At 41.4% G+C, this 22,576-nt stretch overlaps 1 protein-coding gene across 14 annotated transcripts in view; it reads right to left on the reverse strand.

Annotated features, from left to right (window-relative positions):
• ANK2 (ankyrin 2) overlaps window positions 1-22,576 on the reverse strand; it is a 536,395-nt gene that overhangs the window by 221,062 nt on the left and 292,757 nt on the right. Inside the window, exon 1 of one of the 14 annotated variants that reach the window (XM_040418293.1) lies at window positions 9,784-10,527. The exons of the other annotated variants lie outside the window; for them this stretch is intronic. Within the exon in view, the coding sequence (XP_040274227.1) occupies window positions 9,784-9,903 (120 nt within the window). The 5' untranslated portion in view covers window positions 9,904-10,527. Of the gene's footprint in view, window positions 1-9,783; window positions 10,528-22,576 lie in introns of those variants that run through there. 14 annotated transcript variants of the gene reach the window in all.

Consider the following 22,576-nt stretch of genomic DNA (forward strand, 5'->3'; position numbering starts at 1 on the left):
CAAAAAGTTAGCTCTTGAGCTACGCCCATTTCCCTCTGAAACTCACCCTTGGCAAGCAAGTCCAAGCCACATCCCTCGGCAAGCAAGTGAAAATCATGTCCTAAATATCACAGAAATCTAGGCTTTTGTATTACAAAAAATGCTGTAAAAAAGTATTTTGGCTATCTACATGTAAGAAGCACCTCTAGATGTCTTCAAAGGAGAAATATCATAACAAAACCTGCACCTTATGAGCGTCAAACTACAACAATTCTGATTCATCCCATTAACTTTACTGGTGGTGACTTTCCTGGAGAGTCCTGTTACATATAGGAACCTACGGTACTCTTTTGTGAGTTAATGACAGTACAGCGGTCTCTCAATATTTATTTGTTTCCAAGACAACCATTGTACGTTGACACCATTGTAACTCAAGTCCATAACCCTATGGAAAATGAGTAATGGGTCCTAAAGCACCAAAATGTCATCCCAAGATGAAGAAAATGAAGATTTAATAGAAATAATCAAATAAGTAAGACAGATTAAGCAAGAGCTCACATATGTCAGTCAGGAACAGATGCTGGAAGCTGTAAATCACTAACTATGAAGAGGAGAAAGTCTTCTCAAGGGTCTTGTGTGGCACACAATGTACCAGAAAAATAAAATGGAGCCACCTCTACCTCACATCCAAAGGAGCAGCTCATCCTGGGACAGACAGAGGACAGTACAAAACATGAAGGGCTGCACTGTACTGTAAAAAGGAGCTACTGGACATCAATACAGGTGTTTCACCAGAGAAATGGCCATGCCGATGTTTGTATCTGAGTCTGAGGCATTGTATGTTCAGTCTAGTTTCAACTTCAACAAAGGCCCGGGAAACACCATGGTAAGTTACAAATATTGTATCCTGAGGCCACTGTATCTGGAGGGACCACTGTAAAGATCTGTAAGAATGGAGGCCATAAAGAAAAATGTGTGGGCAAAGTGAAATGACTATTGTATATGTATGTATGGGGCAAGGGCAAACTGACCATCTAGACCAGTGATGGCTAACCTCCAGCACTCCAGCTGTGGTAAAACTACGACTCCCAGCATGCTCCATTCATTTTGATCGATTTCTGAGAACAGACAAGCAAGTCTATTGGGAGTTGTAGTTTTACCACGGCTGGAGTGCTGGAGGCTAGCTATCACAGATCTAGGCAGCAACTTTACAAGTGCATCTTACAGGGAATGTATCACCTATATTTATCTTCTTAAAGGGGTTCTACGTTTTTTCTTATTGATGATCTAGCCTTTGGATAGATCATCAGCATCTGATCGGCGGGATTCTGACACCTGGGACCCCCACTGATCAGCTGTTGGAGAAGGCAGTGCCACTCACAGTAGCGCGCGGCCTTCTTGCTGTTTCCTGCAGGCCAGTGAGGTCAAGATTATTTCACTGGATCGGGCCCGACTCATCTCCAGGCCAGTGAAATAGTCATGATGTCACTGGCCTGCGGCAAACAGTGAGGAGGCCGCCGATCAGATGCTGATGAAATATCCAAAGGATAGATCATCAGTAAGAAAAACGTGTAGAACCCCTTTAAATGTATTTTTAAAATGAACAAATTTTACCAGATAGGGACACATATTCTTTTTTTCTAATCTGTATTTTTTGTATTGTATTTTCTGAACATAATTATGGAGGCAGCCATCTTGCCTGGACTGATGGGAAAGTTTTCTAGGTATGCTCTATGACCTGCACAAAGGTCATTGTGCAGGGAAGAACACGATGTGATATTACCAATTGTGAATGGTGAATCCTATGTTATTATATATATATATATACATATATATATATATACATACATACACACTGCTCAAAAAAATAAAGGGAACACAAAAATAACACATCCTAGATCTGAGTTAATTAAATATTCTTCTGAAATACTTTATTCTTTACATAGTTGAATGTGCTGACAACAAAATCACACAAAAAAAAAATAATGGAAATCAAATTTTTCAACCCATGGAGGTCTGGATTTGGAGTCACACTCAAAATCAAAGTGTAAAAACACACTACAGGCTGATCCAACTTTGATGCAATGTCCTTAAAACAAGTCAAAATGAGGCTCAGTAGTGTGTGTGGCCTCCACGTGCCTGTATGACCTCCCTACAACGCCTGTGCATGCTCCTGATGAGGTGGCGGACGGTCTCCTGAGGGATCTCCTCCCAGACCTGGACTAAAGCATCTGCCAACTCCTGGACAGTCTGTGGTGGATAGAGCGAGACATGATGTCCCAGATGTGCTCAATTGGATTCAGGTCTGGGGAACGGGCGGGCCAGTCCATAGCATTAATGCCTTCGTCTTGCAGGAACTGCTGACACACTCCAGCCACATGAGGTCTAGCATTGTCTTGCATTAGGAGGAACCCAGGGCCAACCGCACCAGCATATAGTCTCACAAGGGGTCTGAGGATCTCATCTCGGTACCTAATGGCAGTCAGGCTACCTCTGGCGAGCACATGGAGGGCTGTGCGGCCCTCCAAAGAAATGCCACCCCACACCATCTGCAGGCAGCAGAACGTTCTCCACGGCGTCTCCAGACTCTGTCATGTCTGTCACATGTGCTCAGTGTGAACCTGCTTTCATCTGTGAAGAGCACAGGGCGCCAATGGCGAATTTGCCAATCTTGGTGTTCTCTGGCAAATGCCAAACGTCCTGCACGGTGTTGGGCTGTAAGCACAACCCCCACCTGTGGACGTCGGGCCCTCATATCACCCTCATGGAGTCTGTTTCTGACCATTTGAGCAGACACATGCACATTTGTGGCCTGCTGGAGGTCATTTTGCAGGGCTCTGGCAGTGCTCCTCCTGTTTCTCCTTGCACAAAGGCGGAGGTAGTGGTCCTGCTGCTGGGTTGTTGCTCTCCTACAGCCTCCTCCACGTCTCCTGATGTACTGGCCTGTCTCCTGGTAGCGCCTCCATGCTCTGGACACTACGCTGACAGACACAGCAAACCTTCTTGCCACAGCTCGCATTGATGTGCCATCCTGGATAAGCTGCACTACCTGAGCCACTTGTGTGGGTTGTAGACTCCGTCTCATGCTACCACTAGAGTGAAAGCACCGGCAGCATTCAAAAGTGACCAAAACATCAGCCAGGAAGCATAGGAACTGAGAAGCAGTCTGTGGTCACCACCTGCAGAACCACTCCTTTATTGGGGGTGTCTTGCTAATTGCCTATAATTTCCACCTGTTGTCTATCCCATTTGCACAACAGCATGTGAAATTGATTGTCACTCAGTGTTGCTTCCTAAGTGGACAGTTTGATTTCACAGAAGTGTGATTGACTTGGAGTTACATTGTGTTGTTTAAGTGTTCCCTTTATTTTTTTGAGCAGTGTATATATATATATATATATATATATATATACACACACACACACATTTATAGGTGATACCTGTCATTGTATTACTGCCTGTGACAATAATGAGATGACTGCTGAGAAGACTTAGTGGCCAGTGCGAAACCTGTAGGGCATTTTATAATTTTTGGGAAAATAAATAGTGATGACACATTCCCTTTAAAAGACAGCATGAAGGTTAGCACATAAAACAATAAAATATGTCTGCACATTTGTTTCTTTTTTACACATTTGCTTTGTTGTATCAACAATCAGCTTAAATCAAATTCCATAAGAAAGACGTCCTTGCATTCGTTAAATTAGGACACAGCTTTATAAATAAAATGACATATCCAGGACACAGGGATTTCATATGTAAAATATACATTTTAGATGAGTGTGCAAAGTAATGTATCTATTTGTACCATAATATGGCCCTGTACATAGATTATCAGTGAACTAAGGGTTAATAGATGGGCAAATATCTGCTCAGTAACTTTGCCAACATCACTCTTCCCTCTGCCAATAACTATTCCCTGAGGGTACTTTCACACTTGCGGCAGAGGATTCCGGCACGCAGTTCCGTCGCCAGATCCGTCAAAACATATATGCAAACTGATGGCATTTGTCAGACAGATCAGGATCTTGATTCGAATGACAAATGCATTGAAATGCCGGATCTGTCTCTCCGGTGTCATCCGGAAAAACGGATCCGTCATTTATTTTTTTCACATATTTTTTGGTCTGAGCATGTGCAGACCGCAATGCCGGATCCGTTTTGCCGGAACACTCGGGGCCAGATCTGGCATTAATGCATGCCAATAGGGAAAAATGCTGCATCCGGCATTCCGGCAAGTGTTCCGGAATTTTGGCCGGAGATAAAACCGCAGCATGCTGCAGTATTATCTCCATCCTGAAAAGTAAAAAAGACTGAACTGAAGACATCATGATGGATCCTGAACGGATTGCTCTCCATTCAGAATGCATGGGGAGAAAACTGATCAGTTCTTTTTTTCGGTATTGAGCCCCTAGGACGGAACTCAGTGCCGGAAAAGAATAACGCTAGTGTGAAAATACCATTAGAGCATGAAATCCTGGAGAATGAATGGACCGGTCAGTACGAGTGTGACATAGCAGGCATCATTCCTCAAGGCAGGTAAACGTACCTTGGCCTACTGTGTTAAAAAAAGAACCTTAAAGGGAGTGTGTCATCAGAAGACGACCTATCACTTAAATCATATTTTTATATAACATATTTTTAAAGAATTTCTATTTTTCATGCCAATATCTATATATATAAAAAAATATTAAAAATCCTGCAGTTTTCGCACTGGCTACTAAGTATATTAATACGTGCCACTTCTTGGTCTGTACAGATCACTTAACTACTTATCATTAAAGACATGATTAGATTAACAGATATCACCTATACATTATAGATAACACAGGATCCAGCATTCACGATAGGTGATATCACAGCTTATCTATTCCCTCCTGACCTGTAAAAGGGTCACAGAGCATGCATTCTCCCATAGAAGTCAGTGAGGTCCCTCCTGTCCATTGTGTCTATGGCCCATGTGACTGCTGTACTGCTGTAAAGCATATTTCTAAATGTGCTGTTAAGAACAGCTCAGGCGAGATGGCCACCCCCATAATCATGTTCAAGAAATAGAATTAAAAAAATGACTATCAGAAAATAAAAACTGATTAAAGCGAACCTTTCACCTCATTTTCACCTTATAAACTAGCAACAGTACCTTATAGATTATCTTCAGTGTGTTGTTATCCATGTTAGTGCCGCTTTCCTGGGCTCTTTATACTTCAAAAAATCGTCTTATAAACTTCACATTCTGTGCCCCAACAGTCATGCAACCAGTCAAGGGGGTAGCCCTTCCATCTCCTCTGGCCGTACCGCCCCTGCCCTAACCCCTCCTCTATGCTCCTTAACTGACAGCCGGCTCAGTCGCCGGGACGGCACTTCTGAAACCTGCGCATGCGCCGTCCTCCTGATTCGCCGCGCGATCCCGTGTTTCTTGCTGACAAAAGCGCGATCATGTAAGAGAATCGCGCATGCGCATTACGCAATGCCGGCCTGTCTGCTCTCCCTCCCTAATGTGCGCGCGCTCCACTATTTTCATGCTCAAAGTGCCCCACGTGATCACTGTAGACTTGCCGCACATTAGGGAGGGAGAGCAGACAGGAGAGCAGACAGGCCGGCATTGCGTAATGCGCATGCGCGATTCTCTTACATGATCGCGCTTTTGTCAGCAAGAAACACGGGATCGCGCGGCGAATCAGGAGGACGGCGCATGCGCAGGTTTCAGAAGCGCCGTCCCGGCGACTGAGCCGGCTGTCAGTTAAGGAGCATAGAGGAGGGGTTAGGGCAGGGGCGGTACGGCCAGAGGAGATGGAAGGGCTACCCCCTTGACTGGTTGCATGACTGTTGGAGCACAGAATGTGAAGTTTATAAGACGATTTTTTGAAGTATATAGAGCCCAGGAAAGCGGCACTAACATGGATAACAACACACTCAAGATAATCTATAAGGTACTGTTGCTAGTTTATAAGGTGAAAATGAGGTGAAAGGTTCGCTTTAAGAAAAGGGATATATGTCACTATCTGGTTTAAACTGACAAAAAGACAGTTTTGGTGACATACGGTTGCAAGAAAAAGTATGTGAACCCTTTGGAATGATATGGATTTCTGCACAAATTGGTCATAAAATGTGATCTGATCTTCATCTAACTCACAACAATAGACAATCACAGTCTGCTTAAACTAACAACACACAAAGAATTAAATGTTACCATGTTTTTATTGAACACACCATGTAAACATTCACAGTGCAGGTGGAAAAAGTATGTGAACCCCTAGACTAATGACATCTCCAAGAGCTAATTGGAGTGAGGTGTCAGCCAACTGGAGTCCAATCAATGAGATGAGATTGAAGGTGTTGGTTATAGCTGCCCTGCCCTATAAAAAACACACACCAGTTCTGGGTTTGCTTTTCACAAGAAGCATTGCCTGATGTGAATGATGCCTTGCACAAAAGAGCTCTCAGAAGACCTACGATTAAGAATTGTTGACTTGCATAAAGCTGGAAAGGGTTATAAAAGTATCTCCAAAAGCCTTGTTGTTCATCAGTCCACGGTAAGACAAATTGTCTATAAATGGAGACAGTTCAGCACTGCTGCTACTCTCCCTAGGAGTGGCCGTCCTGTAAAGATGACTGCAAGAGCACAGCGCAGACTGCTCAATGAGGTGAAGAAGAATCATAGAGTGTCAGCTAAAGACTTACAAAAATCTCTGGCATATGCTAACATCCCTGTTAGCGAATCTACGATACGTAAAACACTAAACAAGAATGGATTTCATGGGAGGATACCACAGAGGAAGCCACTGCTGTCCAAAAAAAACATTGCTGCATGCTTACTGTTTGCACAGGAGCACCTGGATGTTCCACAGCAGTACTGGCAAAATATTCTGTGGACAGATGAAACCAAAGTTGAGTTGTTTGGAAGAAACACACAACACTATGTGTGGAGAAAGAGGCACAGCACACCAACATCAAAACCTCATCCCAACTGTGAAGTATGGTGGTGGGGGCATCATGGTTTGGGTCTGCTTTGCTGTGTCAGGGCCTGGACGGATTGCTATCATCGAAGGAAAAATGATTTCCCAAGTTTATCAAGACATTTTGCAGGAGAACTTAAGGCCATATGTCCACCAGCTGAAGCTCAACAGAAGATGGGTGTTGCAACAGGACAACGACCCAAAGCATAGAAGTAAATCAACAACAGAATGGCTTAAAGGGCTTCTGTCACCCCACTAAAGTCATTTTTTTTTTTTGGGCTAGTTAAATTTTTTTGGGCTAGTTAAATTACTTATACTGCGATATATGAAAATATAATGGTCTTACTCACTTTGCTTCAGCAGTTTCTTATAAAAACGAACTTTTATAATATGTAAATTAGGTCTCTACCAGCAAGTAGGGCGATCTCCTCCTCCGGCCGGCCCTGTCAGCATTTCAAAAATCGCGCGCCTGTGTTCATTCGGCGCAGGCGCTCTGAGATGAGGAGGCTCACCTCCTCAGAACTCCCTCAGAGCGCGAGCGCCGAATGAACACAGGCGCGCGATTTTTGAAATGCTGACAGGGCCGGCCGGAGGAGGAGATAGCGGCTGGCCCTGTCAATCAACACGACGAGGGGGGCGGTTTTTTGCGGCGGCTACCAGCAAGTAGACGCCCTACTTGCTGGTAGAGACCTAATATACATATTATAAAAGTTCGTTTTTATAAGAAACTGCTGAAGCAAAGTAAGTAAGACCATTATATTTTCATATATCGCAGTATAAGTAATTTAACTAGCCCAAAAAACAAAAAGACTTTAGTGTGGTGACAGAAGCCCTTTAAACAGAAGAAAATACGCCTTCTGGAGTGGCCCAGTCAGAGTCCTGACCTCAACCCGATTGAGATGCTGTGGCATGACCTCAAGAAAGCGATTCACACCAGACATCCCAAGAATTTTGCTGAACTGAAACAGTTCTGTAAAGAGGAATAGTCAAGAATTACTCCTGATCGTTGTGCATGTCTGATCTGCAACTACAGGAAACGTTTGGTTGAAGTTATTGCTGCCAAAGGAGGTTCAACCAGTTATTAAATCCAAGGGTTCAAATACTTTTTCCACCTGCACTGTGAATGTTTACATGGTGTGTTCAATAAAAACATGGTAACAGTTAATTCTTTGTGTGTTATTAGTTTAAGCAGACTGTGATTGTCTATTGCTGTGACTTAGATGAAGATCAGATCACATTTTATGACCAATTTGTGCAGAAATCCATATAATTCCAAAGGGTTCACATACTTTTTCTTGCAACTGTATTCCCTTAAGGGTGCATGCACACTACCGTATGTATTTTGCGGTCTGCAAAATGGTAATCCGCAAAAAATATGGATGACGCCTGTGTTGCATCCGTTTTTGTGTGTGCATCCATTGTAAGAATGCCTATTTTTGTCCATTGGGCAAGAATAGGACATGTTCTTTCTTTTTTGCGGGACTATGGAACAGACATACGGATGCAGACAGCACACGTCCGCATTTTTTGTGGACCCATTAAAATGAATAGGGCCGCATCAGATCAGCAAAAAATGCGGATTGGATGCGGACCAAAAATACGGCCGTGTGCATGGGGCCTTGAAGGAGTATTCCACATAAATGTATCCTCTGACATGGCAGTAGACACAATCTTAGGTCTATGATCTACAAACTCCAAAAACAAATGGGCAATGCAAAGTTACACGGTGGATCTGCAAAGAGAGTCCGAAATTTGCATTAGAATTTCTGCCATAGGAACAATCCTCCATAATACTTAAAAAAGGGGGTCACTGAAAGACAGTGTTAGCCATTTCTGAGCAGCACCATGTTCCTTTACAGGCTCTACTGGGGTAGCGTGGCCCTCTTATTTTGGAAATTGATGGAAGTCTGAGCTCATTGATGCCCTCGCCCTCCCAATAATGTTTTCACATGTAAATCCTGTGTAATAATGCATGTGCTGCATAGCTATAAGTATGAAGAGGTACCATTTTCATACGATAGTGGTAGGAAAGCAGAAGGGATTTGCTTTATTTGTGAAATGCTGCATTTCGGTAATAGGTCAGCATTGCCCCCAAATGCTAGGAACCTACAGACTGCATTGCGCAGGGTCCATATTATATGTATTAACCCCAGCAGACACTGTAATAACCTGTATTGCAGAGAAGGCAGCATCAATAATTGACTGCTGGTGCACCATCGGTGTAGAACAAGGCTAGCAGCTGAGCGTTATATACAGATGTAAAACCACAGCTCAACCATTTTCCATCACCCTGAATCCGCAGATACTTTCCTAGGTGACACCTCTGGGAATCTGATCATGTTCCAGGTTCCTGTCATTTCCATAGTCATTTGCTTGCACTACTAGCCCCTCCTAGCAAGGCATACTAACGAGCTGAACCTTCCCTCCAAGCTATGCTATAATAATAAACTAAATCCATGTATTTCAGCAGATCCAAAGCCACACCTGGATGCGCATTCCATGCATCAATACCTGGTGTGTCCCTACAGCTGATCCGCACTAGCATGGTGCCCAGCTGATGAGATCAAACATGAGGAAGGTGGGGTCTGCCCAGAGGATGCACCGATGCAGGGAAACTCTGCATCTCGGTAAGGGAGGTGCCAGGGCTACATTCACATTCAGCAACAGATTGACATATGACATGAATATTAAACTGGACATGGCCCTGGGTAGCTTAATTACAGGCGACTGCAGACATGCCATATCCTAGAGACAGACTACTATAAGAGACGTGGACAGCACACAGAGAGAGGAGGAGGAGGAGGACACAGGCACACATTGGGGACTGAACACAGTACAGTCTTCATACCTTATGTTTTCGATCCCTGGTGACCTTACGTCTTCTCCTCTCTTTTTCCTTTGCCTTCTCTTCAATGGGAGGCAGTTCCAGGTCTCGTATTTTTTTAATAGAAGCAGCACCATGAGCCATTTTGATCAGGCAAGAACCAGCTTCAAGGACTCAGGAATAAAAATCCAGTGCTTTTCTTCTTTTTTTTTTTTCTCCCCCTAAGTCTATGGCTGTCAGCGAGAACTTTCCACTGTAATCCTCCAATCCACAGATAAATCACAGCTTATGTCCATATGCAGCAGGGCCCATCAGACCAGAGAGTATAACAGTTACATCTAACACCTAGCAGGTGTCAATGACAAAGATGGGGAGGGGGAAAAAATGTGAGGATCTGCTCCTTTCACATTGGCATGGTCCAGGATATTCACTGACTGTACAGAAATGGGAGCTTCAGACCAGCTGATAGTCCATCCTTTAACCCCTCGCCAAACCAAAACGGTCTGCTGGGACCTTTCAATACAGCCTGCGTCTTCTGACTACAGCCAGGAAGAGGCCACCTCCAAGAAGTCAGCAGGGGAGGAGGATCTCCTTTAAATTCCACAAGCACCTCATAGCAGAGTAGGAATAAAAATGGTGCAGTCTTGATGCTGCCGCTGCTAGGACTGCCTCGGATTGAGCACATGACATGTTTCCTTCCCTCTGTCCTTATGCTTCTGGTTTCTGTTTAATTACATTATGACAGCTTGGAGCTGAAGCCGCAGCGGCTGTGCCTGGTCCACCTGCTTGCGACCTATCACTATTCAAATACAAGGGGAAACTAGCAACAGCAGCTCTCTGAATATTCATCCGGCTCACAGCGAACGTGAGTCTGCATGCAGCGAGACTGGAAATCTACATTCTGCAATCCACCAGAGGATCACCTGCTTAAATCCCGACAACAAGCTGATACATGATGGAAGACTTTAACACATTATGGTTTAACGTAAAACCTGTCACTAGAACAGACGGAACTAACGTAGGCCATCAATAAAATGCACCAATACAGTATATTTAGTGGCTCTGACTTTACCAATAAACACCCACAACCCCAGACTGGTTCTACACACTGTCTATAATTGTAGATATAGTATATGTTCTACACACTGTCTATAATTGTAGATGTAGTATATGTTCTACACACTGTCTATAACTGTAGATATAGTATATGTTCTACACACTGTCTATAATTGTAGATATAGTATATGTTCTACACACTGTCTTTAATTGTAGGTATAGTATATGTTCTACACACTGTCTATAATTGTAGATGTAGTATATGTTCTACACACTGTCTATAATTGTAGATGTAGTATATGTTCTACACACTGTCTTTAATTGTAGGCATAGTATATGTTCTACACACTGTCTATAATTGTAGATATAGTATATGTTCTACACACTGTCTATAATTGTAGGTATAGTATATGTTCTACACTGTCTATAATTGTAGGTATAGTATATGTTCTACACACTGTCTATAATTGTAGGTATAGTATATGTTCTACACACTGTCTATAATTGTAGGTATAGTATATGTTCTACACACTGTCTATAATTGTAGGTATAGTATATGTTCTACACACTGTCTATAATTGTAAGTATAGTATATGTTCTACACACTGTCTATAATTGTAGGTATAGTATATGTTCTACACACTGTCTATAACTGTAGATGTAGTATATGTTCTACACACTGTCTATAATTGTAGATGTAGTATATGTTCTACACACTGTCTTTAATTGTAGGTATAGTATATGTTCTACACACTGTCTATAATTGTAGGTATAGTATATGTTCTACACGCTGTCTATAATTGTAGGCATAGTATATGTTCTACACTCTGTCTATAATTGTAGATATAGTATATGTTCTACACACTGTCTATAATTGTAGGTATAGTATATGTTCTACACAGTCTATAATTGTAGATATAGTATATGTTCTACACACTGTCTATAACTGTAGATGTAGTATATGTTTATACACACTGTCTATAATTGTAGGTATAGTATATGTTCTACACACTGTCTATAATTGTAGGTATAGTATATGTTCTACACACTGTCTATAATTGTAGGTATAGTATATGTTCTACACACTGTCTATAACTGTAGATATAGTATATGTTCTACACTGTCTATAATTGTAGGTATAGTATATGTTCTACACTGTCTATAATTGTAGGTATAGTATATGTTCTACACACTGTCTATAACTGTAGATATAGTATATGTTCTACACTGTCTATAACTGTAGATATAGTATATGTTCTACACTGTCTATAATTGTAGGTATAGTATATGTTCTACACACTGTCTATAACTGTAGATATAGTATATGTTCTACACTGTCTGTAATTGTAGGTATAGTATATGTTCTACACACTGTCTTTAATTAAAGGTATAGTATATCTTCTACACAGTCTATAACTGTAGATATAGTATATGTTCTACACACTGTCTATAATAGTAGGTATAGTATATGTTCTACACACTGTCTATAATTGTAGGTATAGTATATGTTCTACACACTGTCTATAATTGTAGGTATAGTATATGTTCTACACACTGTCTATAATTGTAGGTATAGTATATGTTCTACACACTGTCTATAACTGTAGATGTAGTATATGTTCTACACACTGTCTATAACTGTAGGTATAGTATATGTTCTACACACTGTCTATAATTGTAGGTATAGTATATGTTCTACACACTGTCTATAATTGTAGATATAGTATATGTTCTACACACGGTCTATAATTGTAGGTATAGTATATGTTCTACACACTGTCTATAATTGTAGGTATAGTATATGTTCTACACACTGTCTATAATTGTAGATATAGTATATGTTCTACACACGGTCTATAATTGTAGGTATAGTATATGTTCTACACACTGTCTATACTGTAATTGTAGATGTAGTATAGGTTCTACACACTGTCTATAATTGTAGATATAGTATATGTTCTACACTGTCTATAATTGTAGGTATAGTATATGTTCTACACACTGTCTTTAATTAAAGGTATAGTATATGTTCTACACAGTCTATAACTGTAGATATAGTATATGTTCTACACTGTCTATAATTGTAGGTATAGTATTTGTTCTACACACTGTCTTTAATTAAAGGTATAGTATATGTTCTACACAGTCTATAACTGTAGATATAGTATATGTTCTACACACTGTCTATAATTGTAGGTATAGTATATGTTCTACACACTGTCTATAATTGTAGGTATAGTATATGTTCTACACACTGTCTATAATTGTAGGTATAGTATATGTTCTACACACTGTCTATAACTGTAGATATAGTATATGTTCTACACACTGTCTATAATTGTAGGTATAGTATATGTTCTACACTGTCTATAATTGTAGGTATAGTATATGTTCTACACACTGTCTATAATTGTAGGTATAGTATATGTTCTACACACTGTCTATAATTGTAGGTATAGTATATGCTCTACACACTGTCTATAATTGTAGGTATAGTATATGTTCTACACTCTGTCTATAATTGTAGGTATAGTATATGTTCTACACACTGTCTAATAAAATGACACACTGGGTTAATAAATGTTATTGCCTAATGGTACTGGTACAAGGATTCTGTACTCAAATGATGTCGTGCCATTTCACTCAAGAAGTTGAAGAGCTTATTATATAATCAGGAAGAGACTGAGAATGCCCTGAGCACCCAGTCCTCAACTATTGGCATCGGAGCATTGTTGTGGTGGTACAATTGTCTAACACAATCAACCAAGTGTTAAACAATGTCAGTGAAGCAGAACAGACCCAGGGATTGTAGAATCCTGCAAAGTAGGTGCTAGAGAAGCTCACAGTAGGATAGTGTTTTCCAACCAAGGTTCCATGGGATTCCTTAAAATACAGTTAGGTAAGCTTTATACATGCCAATCTTAATCTGACCCCTTCTTGCTTTAGATGCATTGCAATATTAAGAGGCACATGTGTAATGACTGAGTTTTACACTGGCTTTAAAGTAGGAGAAGCACAGTGGCTTAGTAGATGCCTTGCAGCAGTGAGGTCCTGGATTCACAACATCTGCATGGAGATTGTATGTTTTCCTATACAGACAGAGAATTCTGATTGTGAGCTGGGGATAGTGAGTGACAAAGTCTGGATAGCACTGCAGAATATGTTGGTGCCATATAAACAAGAGACAAATATAAAGCAAAAGGACTGGTCACCTATAGTGGAGGACTTGTCAGAGCTTGAATATTAGACTTAATGCTTATTGATACGAGCACAAAACTAAATCTGCTGTGTGAGAAAATGTGTAAAGTGAAAGAAATAGTAAAAAGTTCTCTTTGCTGCCTGGGTGCACATATTTAATTGTCATTGGCGTGCACAGTGGCTTTACAATATGAACTGACATGGCAGAAAGGTTGGGCAACCCTCCAGTTAAAAAAAAATTTAAAATTAGAAACGGTGCAGCCACCTTGGAGTCCAGAAACTTGTGTTGTGTTTGTTCCTCAGTTAATGTAATTTTTTTTCCCCCTGGACTACAGTGTTCCTTTAAGAACGAGCATCCATGTGTCAGCAGACAGCTTCTATAGCTTTATACACATTTTTCATTTCCACAAGAAGAGAGAAGTAACAGTGGGGCAACCACTGGATAATTTGCCTGCAAGGAAAGAATAACCCCTTCAGGATACCAGCCATTTTTCACCTTAAGGACTAGGCCATTTTTTGCAAATCTGACATGTGTCCCTTTATGTGGTGATAACTTTAAAACACTTTTACTTATCCAAGCCTTTCTGAGATTGTATTCTCGTCACATATTACTTTACCACTATCATGAAGTACGAGTCAAAATATTTCATTTTTACTTATAAAAAAAATACCAAATTTACCAAGAAATTGGAATAATTGGTGATTTTCAAAATTTCAATTTCTCTGCTTTTAAAACAGATAGTGATACCTCCTAAAATAGTTATTACCTTACATTTCCCATATGTCTACTTCATGTTTGGATCATTTTGTAATTATTACCTTACATTTCCCATATATCTACTTCATGTTTGGATCACTTTGTAAATGACATTTTTTTTTTTTTTTGGGACGTTAGAAGGCTTAGAAGTTTAGAAGCAAATCATAAAATTTTTAAGAAAATTTCCAAAACCCAAGGACCAGTTCAGGTCTGAAGTCACTTTGTGGGGCTTACATAATCGAAACCACCCATAAATGGCCCTATTTTAGAAACTACACCCCTCAAGGTATTCAAAACCGATTTTACAAACTTTGTTAACCATTTAGGTGTTCTACAAAAATTAAAGGAAAATGTAGCTAAAATTTCAGAATTCCACTTTTTTGGCAGATTTTCCATTTTAATCCATGTTATTCCACTAACAAAGCAAGGGTTAACAGCCAAACAAAACTCAATATTTATTACCCTGATTCTGTAGTTTGAAGAAACACCCCATTTGTGATTGTAAACTGCTGTACGGGCACACGGCAGGGTGCAGAAAGAAAGGAGCGCCATGTGGTTTTTGGAGGGCAGATTTCACTGGGATAATTTTAAGTTGCCATGTCACACCTGAAGACCCCCTGATGCACCCCTAGAGTAGAAACTCCAAAAAAGTGACCCCATTTTGGAAACTACAGGATAAGGTGGCAGTTTTGCTGGTACTATTTTAAGGTACATATGATTTTTGTGAGGTAAGGTAATAAAAATAGCTGTTTTGGCACCATTTTTATTTTTAGTTTTTTACAATGTTTATCTGACAGGTTGGATCATGTGCTATTTTTATAGAGCAAGTTGTTACGGACACGACAATACCAAATATGACTACTTTTTTGGTTGTTTGTTTCAATTTTACACAATAAAGCACTTTTGCAAAAAAAAATATTTTTTAGTTCTCCATATTCTGAAAGCCATAGTTTTTTTTTATTTTTTGGGCGACTGTCCTATGTAGGGTCTAAATTTTTGCGGGATGAGATGACGGTGTTATTGGTACTATTTTGGGGGGGGGAATAGGCCTTTTTGATTGCTTGGTGTTGCACTTTTTGTGATGTAAGGTGACAAAAAAATTATTGCTTTAGCACAGTTTTTATTTTATTTTTTTCTACGACGTTCAGGTGAGGGGGTGGATCATGTGATATTTTTTATAGAGCCAGTCATTACGGACGCGGCAATACCCAATATGTCTGGTTTTCATTTTTTTCTACAATTTTATATTTTATTTTGGGAAATGTAAATTTTTACTTGAAACTTTATTTTTTTTTATTATGAAGAATACTTTTTTTTTACTTTTTATTTTTTTACTTCAACTTCTGGGGTCTGATCCTCTCTGCAATGCATTACAATACAACCTGTATTGTAATGCTTTGACTGTCAGCTTGTATGCTGACAGCCTGCCTGTGAGACCCAGCCCAAGGGCTAGATCTCACAGGCTTCCATAAAAGGCAAGCCCCGATGCCTATGGAAGGCATCGGGCTTGCCTTCTCTGCCATCGGGCCCCCAGCCTTATACATATCTTATTATGTTATGTCAAATATAGCTTTGTCTATTTTTTTTATATATATATAGTGTGCAAACTGCATGTTTTTTTGTAGGTGATATACTTGTATCTTTGCACATCCAATACACTTCTCATAGTAGTTTTGAATATTTTTCGATATTGGTTCCCACAATATAATTAATTCATTTTATACACTAAGCAATGAAAACGGGATAGGTGATATTTCTCTGATCGCCAAGGTCTCACCCATGGGATCTCCACCAATCGTGAGAACAGTGCCCCATGCCCCTACTTGAATGATCTGGCAGTTGCACATGTATGCTCCCACTCCATTCAAAGTCTATAAGACTGACCAAGACAGCTGAATGATGTAACAGCATACAGTACTACTGCCTTAACTTATCATGTCTTCCAGCAGTACAATATGAAAGCCACCCCCAATCAGCTGTTACCACCAGTCATTATTTTCACGATTGCACAAATCGGCACTAATGATGCGCATATTTTTTGCGAAATACATGCAAATTCACATTTTATCAGGTCTGAGTAGATATTACTAAGTGGTGCACTAAGTATTGTTGTGAACTTGTGACATCACAGCACAATGTCTGTAGCATGTATGTATGGACAGCAGAGAAACAGTAATTCCTATCACACTACCTAACACCCTGCACTGGAACCTATCAGCTACACTATATCACTATCTAACCTACACTGACTATCTCCCACTATCTGTATTATATATATGAGCTAACTATCTAATGTAATTAGATAAGGAATAGAATCCAGATGAAAGCACAGAGCACAGCAATGACACTGCTGTTTCTCTCTCAGAACTGCAAAAAACTGCAGAAAATGGCTGCTGGGGAGGTTCTTATATAGTGAAGGGGTAGGCAAATTTCCTATTGGTTGCTAGGGATGTTGCTAAGCTCAGACAAAGACATTGCAGCCTTCTCATTGGCCCACAAGCAAGAAGGGAGGTTACTGATGAAAAGAAATATAGAATATTCGCTATTACGAAGATATGGCACTAAATTCTACATCTTCGCGAATTCTATAGTGCCTATATTCGCGATAAAAATTAGCGATTTGAATATTCGCGATTAACACTAGTTACTAACCGTTCAGAAATTTCTGGATAGTCCGTAAAAATAGGCAACTTTTTTCCTGTGTCCGTGAAAAAAACGTAAATGTCTCCGTGAGTTTCTTGAGGATGGTACTACTTGACTAGATTATTTTGGTGGTAATTATCATCATTTTACAGCTCACAGTAAATGCTGGTACTGAGTTCTTATCAGTATATTGAGCGATAGACATGTATTACTTACAATCTTTTTAATTCGTTATGGTTTTTCAATTTGTCCATAAAGACTTGGTCAGGAGGTTGTCTTCATGAGGTATCTTTGAAGTTATAGGCATGACCACTCTGGGCATATGTGCGAGTAATGGATAGAGTATGGGGGGTTGAGCTGGCATTAAAGTAGGAGTTTTGCTTTTGGCTGAAAAAAAGCTGATTTATCAGGAATATGTACTGTGCTACTCCTAAAATTTCAGAAATTATTGCTTTTAATACAGAACAAGCACGTTGTGTAACAGAGACTCAGCAGTTTGTGGGCGACGTGTAGAAAATGTGGGAAGATATGTGGATAAAGCAATCTGGATAGAAGGTTTTTGACATATTTGCTATTTATCTTAAAAAAAATAATCTACACTCAGTATAAAAGAATAACTGACAATAAGGAAAAAACATAGATGTCCTTCTCTAGAAATTTCCATGATGGAACTGCTCCCTAATACACAGTACGCTCCTGGTGCCGGCTGTACTCACCGTTTCCTGGTCTTTTGACTTGATGTTGCACAGCATGAGCACACACTATGACCTGACGCTGTGTAACAGTGCAGCATAAAACAAAAGAGGGGGGGGGGGACAGCACATCCCAATGCGCAGGTGCACGTTGCTATGGCTGAAAATACATATCAAACACATAGTGCAACAGCACTCTACAAACCAAATAAAGTACAAAGGTATATTGTATTGCCAATGCTATGCTAATAAATTAGAGATGCTTAGCAAATACATTTTGTACAAAATTATTTGAGCCCGTCTGCCGCACGCTAAGGTGATCTCTATAAGACGGGTCCTAACACTAAACCTCACCTGTTGGGTGCCATAACAGCTACCATGAAATTCAGGAAGTGTAGGTCTCACATGCATGCTGGGCCCCTTTTGGTTTATATCTCTATGGTGCCAAAATGGCCTCCAATGAATCCAGGGACTACAAATACCAGCATGCATGCTGAGCGAACTATGTACTCATGCTAATTAAAATAGGCCCATGACGCAACACAGGCCACAGGTGCAGCATGCTGCTGGCAGAAGAAAAGGGAGCGGTGAATGCAGGAAGAGCACAATAGATCTGCGAGTGGTGGCGCCCTCCAGAGCAGGAGAGGTAAGTTAATCTATTTATTTTATGTCTGATCTGAGGTCTAATGGGGTCTGATTTTGAGGTCTGACGGGAGTGATTTGTGGGTCCACTTCATAGAGGCGACCTTGACATGGTGAGTGGCTTATTACGCTTTGGCCAAAATGTACACCAATGCCTCATCCAGCATAGAGGCAGGGCAGAATGCTGGTTGCAGAGTGCTATTGCATTTGTGTCTTTTTGATTTGTGGGTCTCATCTGAGGTCTGATGAAGATTGGGGGGTCTGATCGAAGGTCTGATAACGATTGGGGGTCTGATGAACATTGGGGTTCTGATTAAAATATTTTTCTTCTTTTCCTCCTCTGAAACCTAGGTGTGTCTAATGGGCAGGTGTGTATCATAGTGTGGAAAATACAGTAACTAGAGAGAGGGAGAAAGGTAGGTAAGAGGGAAAGAAATATATAACCGGATAAAAGTCTTCAGGGTTGAATACGTTAATGTGTTACTTATTGCAGAAGCACATGATACACATGCAAAAATTTTACCTAATTAGAAGTTTCTTCAATTCAGTTCAACTTTATTGTCATTATACCAACACAGAATTGTACAGTATAATGAAACACTACCAGGCTACTTCTCCAGTGCAATATTAAAAATGAAAACAGAAAAAAGGCACTAACAACTTAAGTTCAGTTAAAGTACAAGCGAGTGTAAAAATTCAAGAGATTCAATTAAAGGGGTTGTCTCATTTAGGCAAATAGCACTTATTATGTAGAGAAAGATAATACAAGCCACTTGCTAATGTATTATGATTATCCATATTGCTTCCTTTGCTGGCTGGATTCATTTTTCCATCACATTATACATTGCTTGTTTCCATGGTTACCACCCAGCAATCCAGTAGCGGTGGCCGTGCTTGTACACTACAGGAAAAAGCACCAGCCTAATTGAGCTCCCACGGTCCTGGCCACCAGAGAGGCCAGCACTTTTTTCTATAGTGTGCAAGCACTACTACTGATGCTGGGTTGCAGGGTGGTCTGTAACCATGGAAATGAGCAGTGTACAATGTGATGGAAAAATTAATCCAGCCAGCAAAGGAAGCAATATGGATAATAACAATACATTAGTAAGTGGTATTTTATTAATTTTGTCTACCTAATAAATGCTATTTTCTGAAGTGACACCGCTTTAAGTGCAATGCTGAGTGAAAAAGTAAAGAGCATGGCTAGATCAAAATCAGTCTGTATTCTGTATTCATGTTCTAGTTAGTGTTGCTGGTGTAACAAAAAGTAGCTAGGGTGTGTATGGTCAGAGGAAATGTTGCAGGTTTTCCTAAAAAAAATCTTGTATTGTAAATGTCTAATATAGGTGGTAGGGAAGCTGCATTGATATGCTTGGCAGTTTTCACCACCCTCTGCAGGACCTTATGTTCAGCATAGGTAGCCCTACCATACCAGATAGTAAAGCAACTGGTCAGGATGCCTCCCATGATGCAAGGAGGCAGGTCACCATCGCAGCCTGCTTTTGGCTGCACCCCTTAGTCGCCAAATGTTTTGATCCGCGTGACGGGGAGACGCAGGGGAGGCCGTGCAGGGATCCGGAGTGACGCAGGTGCCAGGGAGCGGGGTAAGTATGATCTATAGGTGGAGCCCGGGCATTGTGGGGGGTATTTTTAGAACTGGAAAACCCCTTTAAGCAAGCCAGAGAGACACTGAAAGACAAGGCGTGCAAAACTTCTATCTATGCCATCAGAAGGTGTCTTTATTATCTCAAAGCACAAGTGACTGGCTTAAAATCTTTGATAGCATCATCGTCCCAATTCTCCTGTATGGTAGCGAAGTATGGGGTCCAGATAAATACTCAGACTGGTCAAAGTGGGACTCTGGGCCAACAAAAATAGTCCATCTAAAATTATGCAAATACCTTCTCCAGTTTCATCAGAGCACCTCTAAAAATACCTGTCAAGCAGAGCTGGACAGATTCCCACTATACCTTGCTGTCCAGAGCCCATTCAGAGCCCATCTACATAGCCGCAGTCCCAGCTCTTGAAACTACAAAGCCTCGCTGCACCAAGAAGCCCCAGAAAAATGACATACCAAAACCAGCCTGACCAAGTCACCAACCAGTACAGCCTGAAATCCAGAAGGGAAATCCAAAAGGCAATACACAAGAGCAGGGGTCTCCAAACTTTTCAACAGGAGGGCCACATTGAAGATTTTACAAGTATTCGGGGGCCGGAAAAAAAAATCAGTTATGTATTAAATTAAATGTATATATTTTACATGGATCGTTTTTGTAATCAGCATGATATGACTGAGAACAAAAGAGAAAAAACTTTAGCAAAACAACGCAAAGACACCCGTGTCCCTATCAGCGGTGTCCCCATCAGCACAAAAATGTCCCCATCAGCACAGCAATGTCCCCATCAGCACAGCAATGTCCCCATCAGCACAGCAATGTCCCCATCAGCACAGCAATGTCCCCATCAGCACAGCAATGTCAGCATCAGCACAGCAATGTCAGCATCAGCACAGCAATGTCAGCATCAGCACAGCAATGTCAGCATCAGCACAGCAATGTCCCCATCAGCACAGCAATGTCAGCATCAGCACAGCAATGTCAGCATCAGCACAACAATGTCCCCATCAGCACAGCAATGTCAGCATCAGCACAGCAATGTCCCCATCAGCACAGCAATGTCCCCATCAGCACAGCAATGTCCCCATCAGCACAGCAATGTCAGCATCAGCACAGCAATGTCCCCATCAGCACAGCAATGTCCCCATCAGCACAGCAATGTCCCCATCAGCACAGCAATGTCCCCATCAGCACAGCAATGTCCCCATCAGCACAGCAATGTCAGCATCAGCACAACAATGTCCCCATCAGCACAGCAATGTCCCCATCAGCACAGCAATGTCCCCATCAGCACAGCAATGTCAGCATCAGCACAGCAATGTCAGCATCAGCACAACAATGTCCCCATCAGCACAGCAATGTCCCCATCAGCACAGCAATGTCCCCATCAGCACAGCAATGTCCCCATCAGCACAGCAATGTCCCCATCAGCACAGCAATGTCAGCATCAGCACAGCAATGTCAGCATCAGCACAGCAATGTCAGCATCAGCACAACAATGTCCCCATCAGCACAGCAATGTCCCCATCAGCACAGCAATGTCAGCATCAGCACAGCAATGTCAGCATCAGCACAGCAATGTCAGCATCAGCACAGCAATGTCCCCATCAGCCGTGTCACCCTTAAGCACAGCAATGTCCCCGCAATGTCCCCATCAGCGGAGTCCCCATTAGCAGCTGATAGGGGCCACCACTGATGGGGACACTGCTGTTGGGGACGCGGCTGATGGGGACACCATTGATGGGGACACCCGTGTCCCTATCAGCGGTGTCCCCATCAGAACAGCAATGGCCAAATCAGAACAGCAATGTCCCCATCAGAAAAGCAATATTCCCATCAAAAAAAATATATTCCCATCAAAAAAACAATATTCCCATCAGAAAAACAATATTCCCATCATGGGGACACCCACTGATGGGGACGCTGCTGTTGGGGACATTGCTGTGCTGATGGGGACACCACTGATGGGGACGCTGCTGTTGGGGACATTGCTGTGCTGATAGGGACACCACTGATGGGGACACCATTGATGGGGACACCCGTGTCCCTATCAGCGTTGTCCCCATCAGCACAGCAATGTCCCCATCAGCGGTGTCCCCATCAGCACAGCAATGTCCCCATCAGCGGTGTCCCCATCAGCACAGCAATGTCCCCATCAGAACAGCAATGTCAGCATCAGCACAGCAATGTCCCCATTAATGATGTCCCCATCA

This window comes from Bufo bufo, chromosome 2 (genome assembly GCF_905171765.1).
Source record: "Bufo bufo chromosome 2, aBufBuf1.1, whole genome shotgun sequence".
Classification (NCBI taxonomy): Eukaryota; Metazoa; Chordata; class Amphibia; order Anura; family Bufonidae; genus Bufo; species Bufo bufo.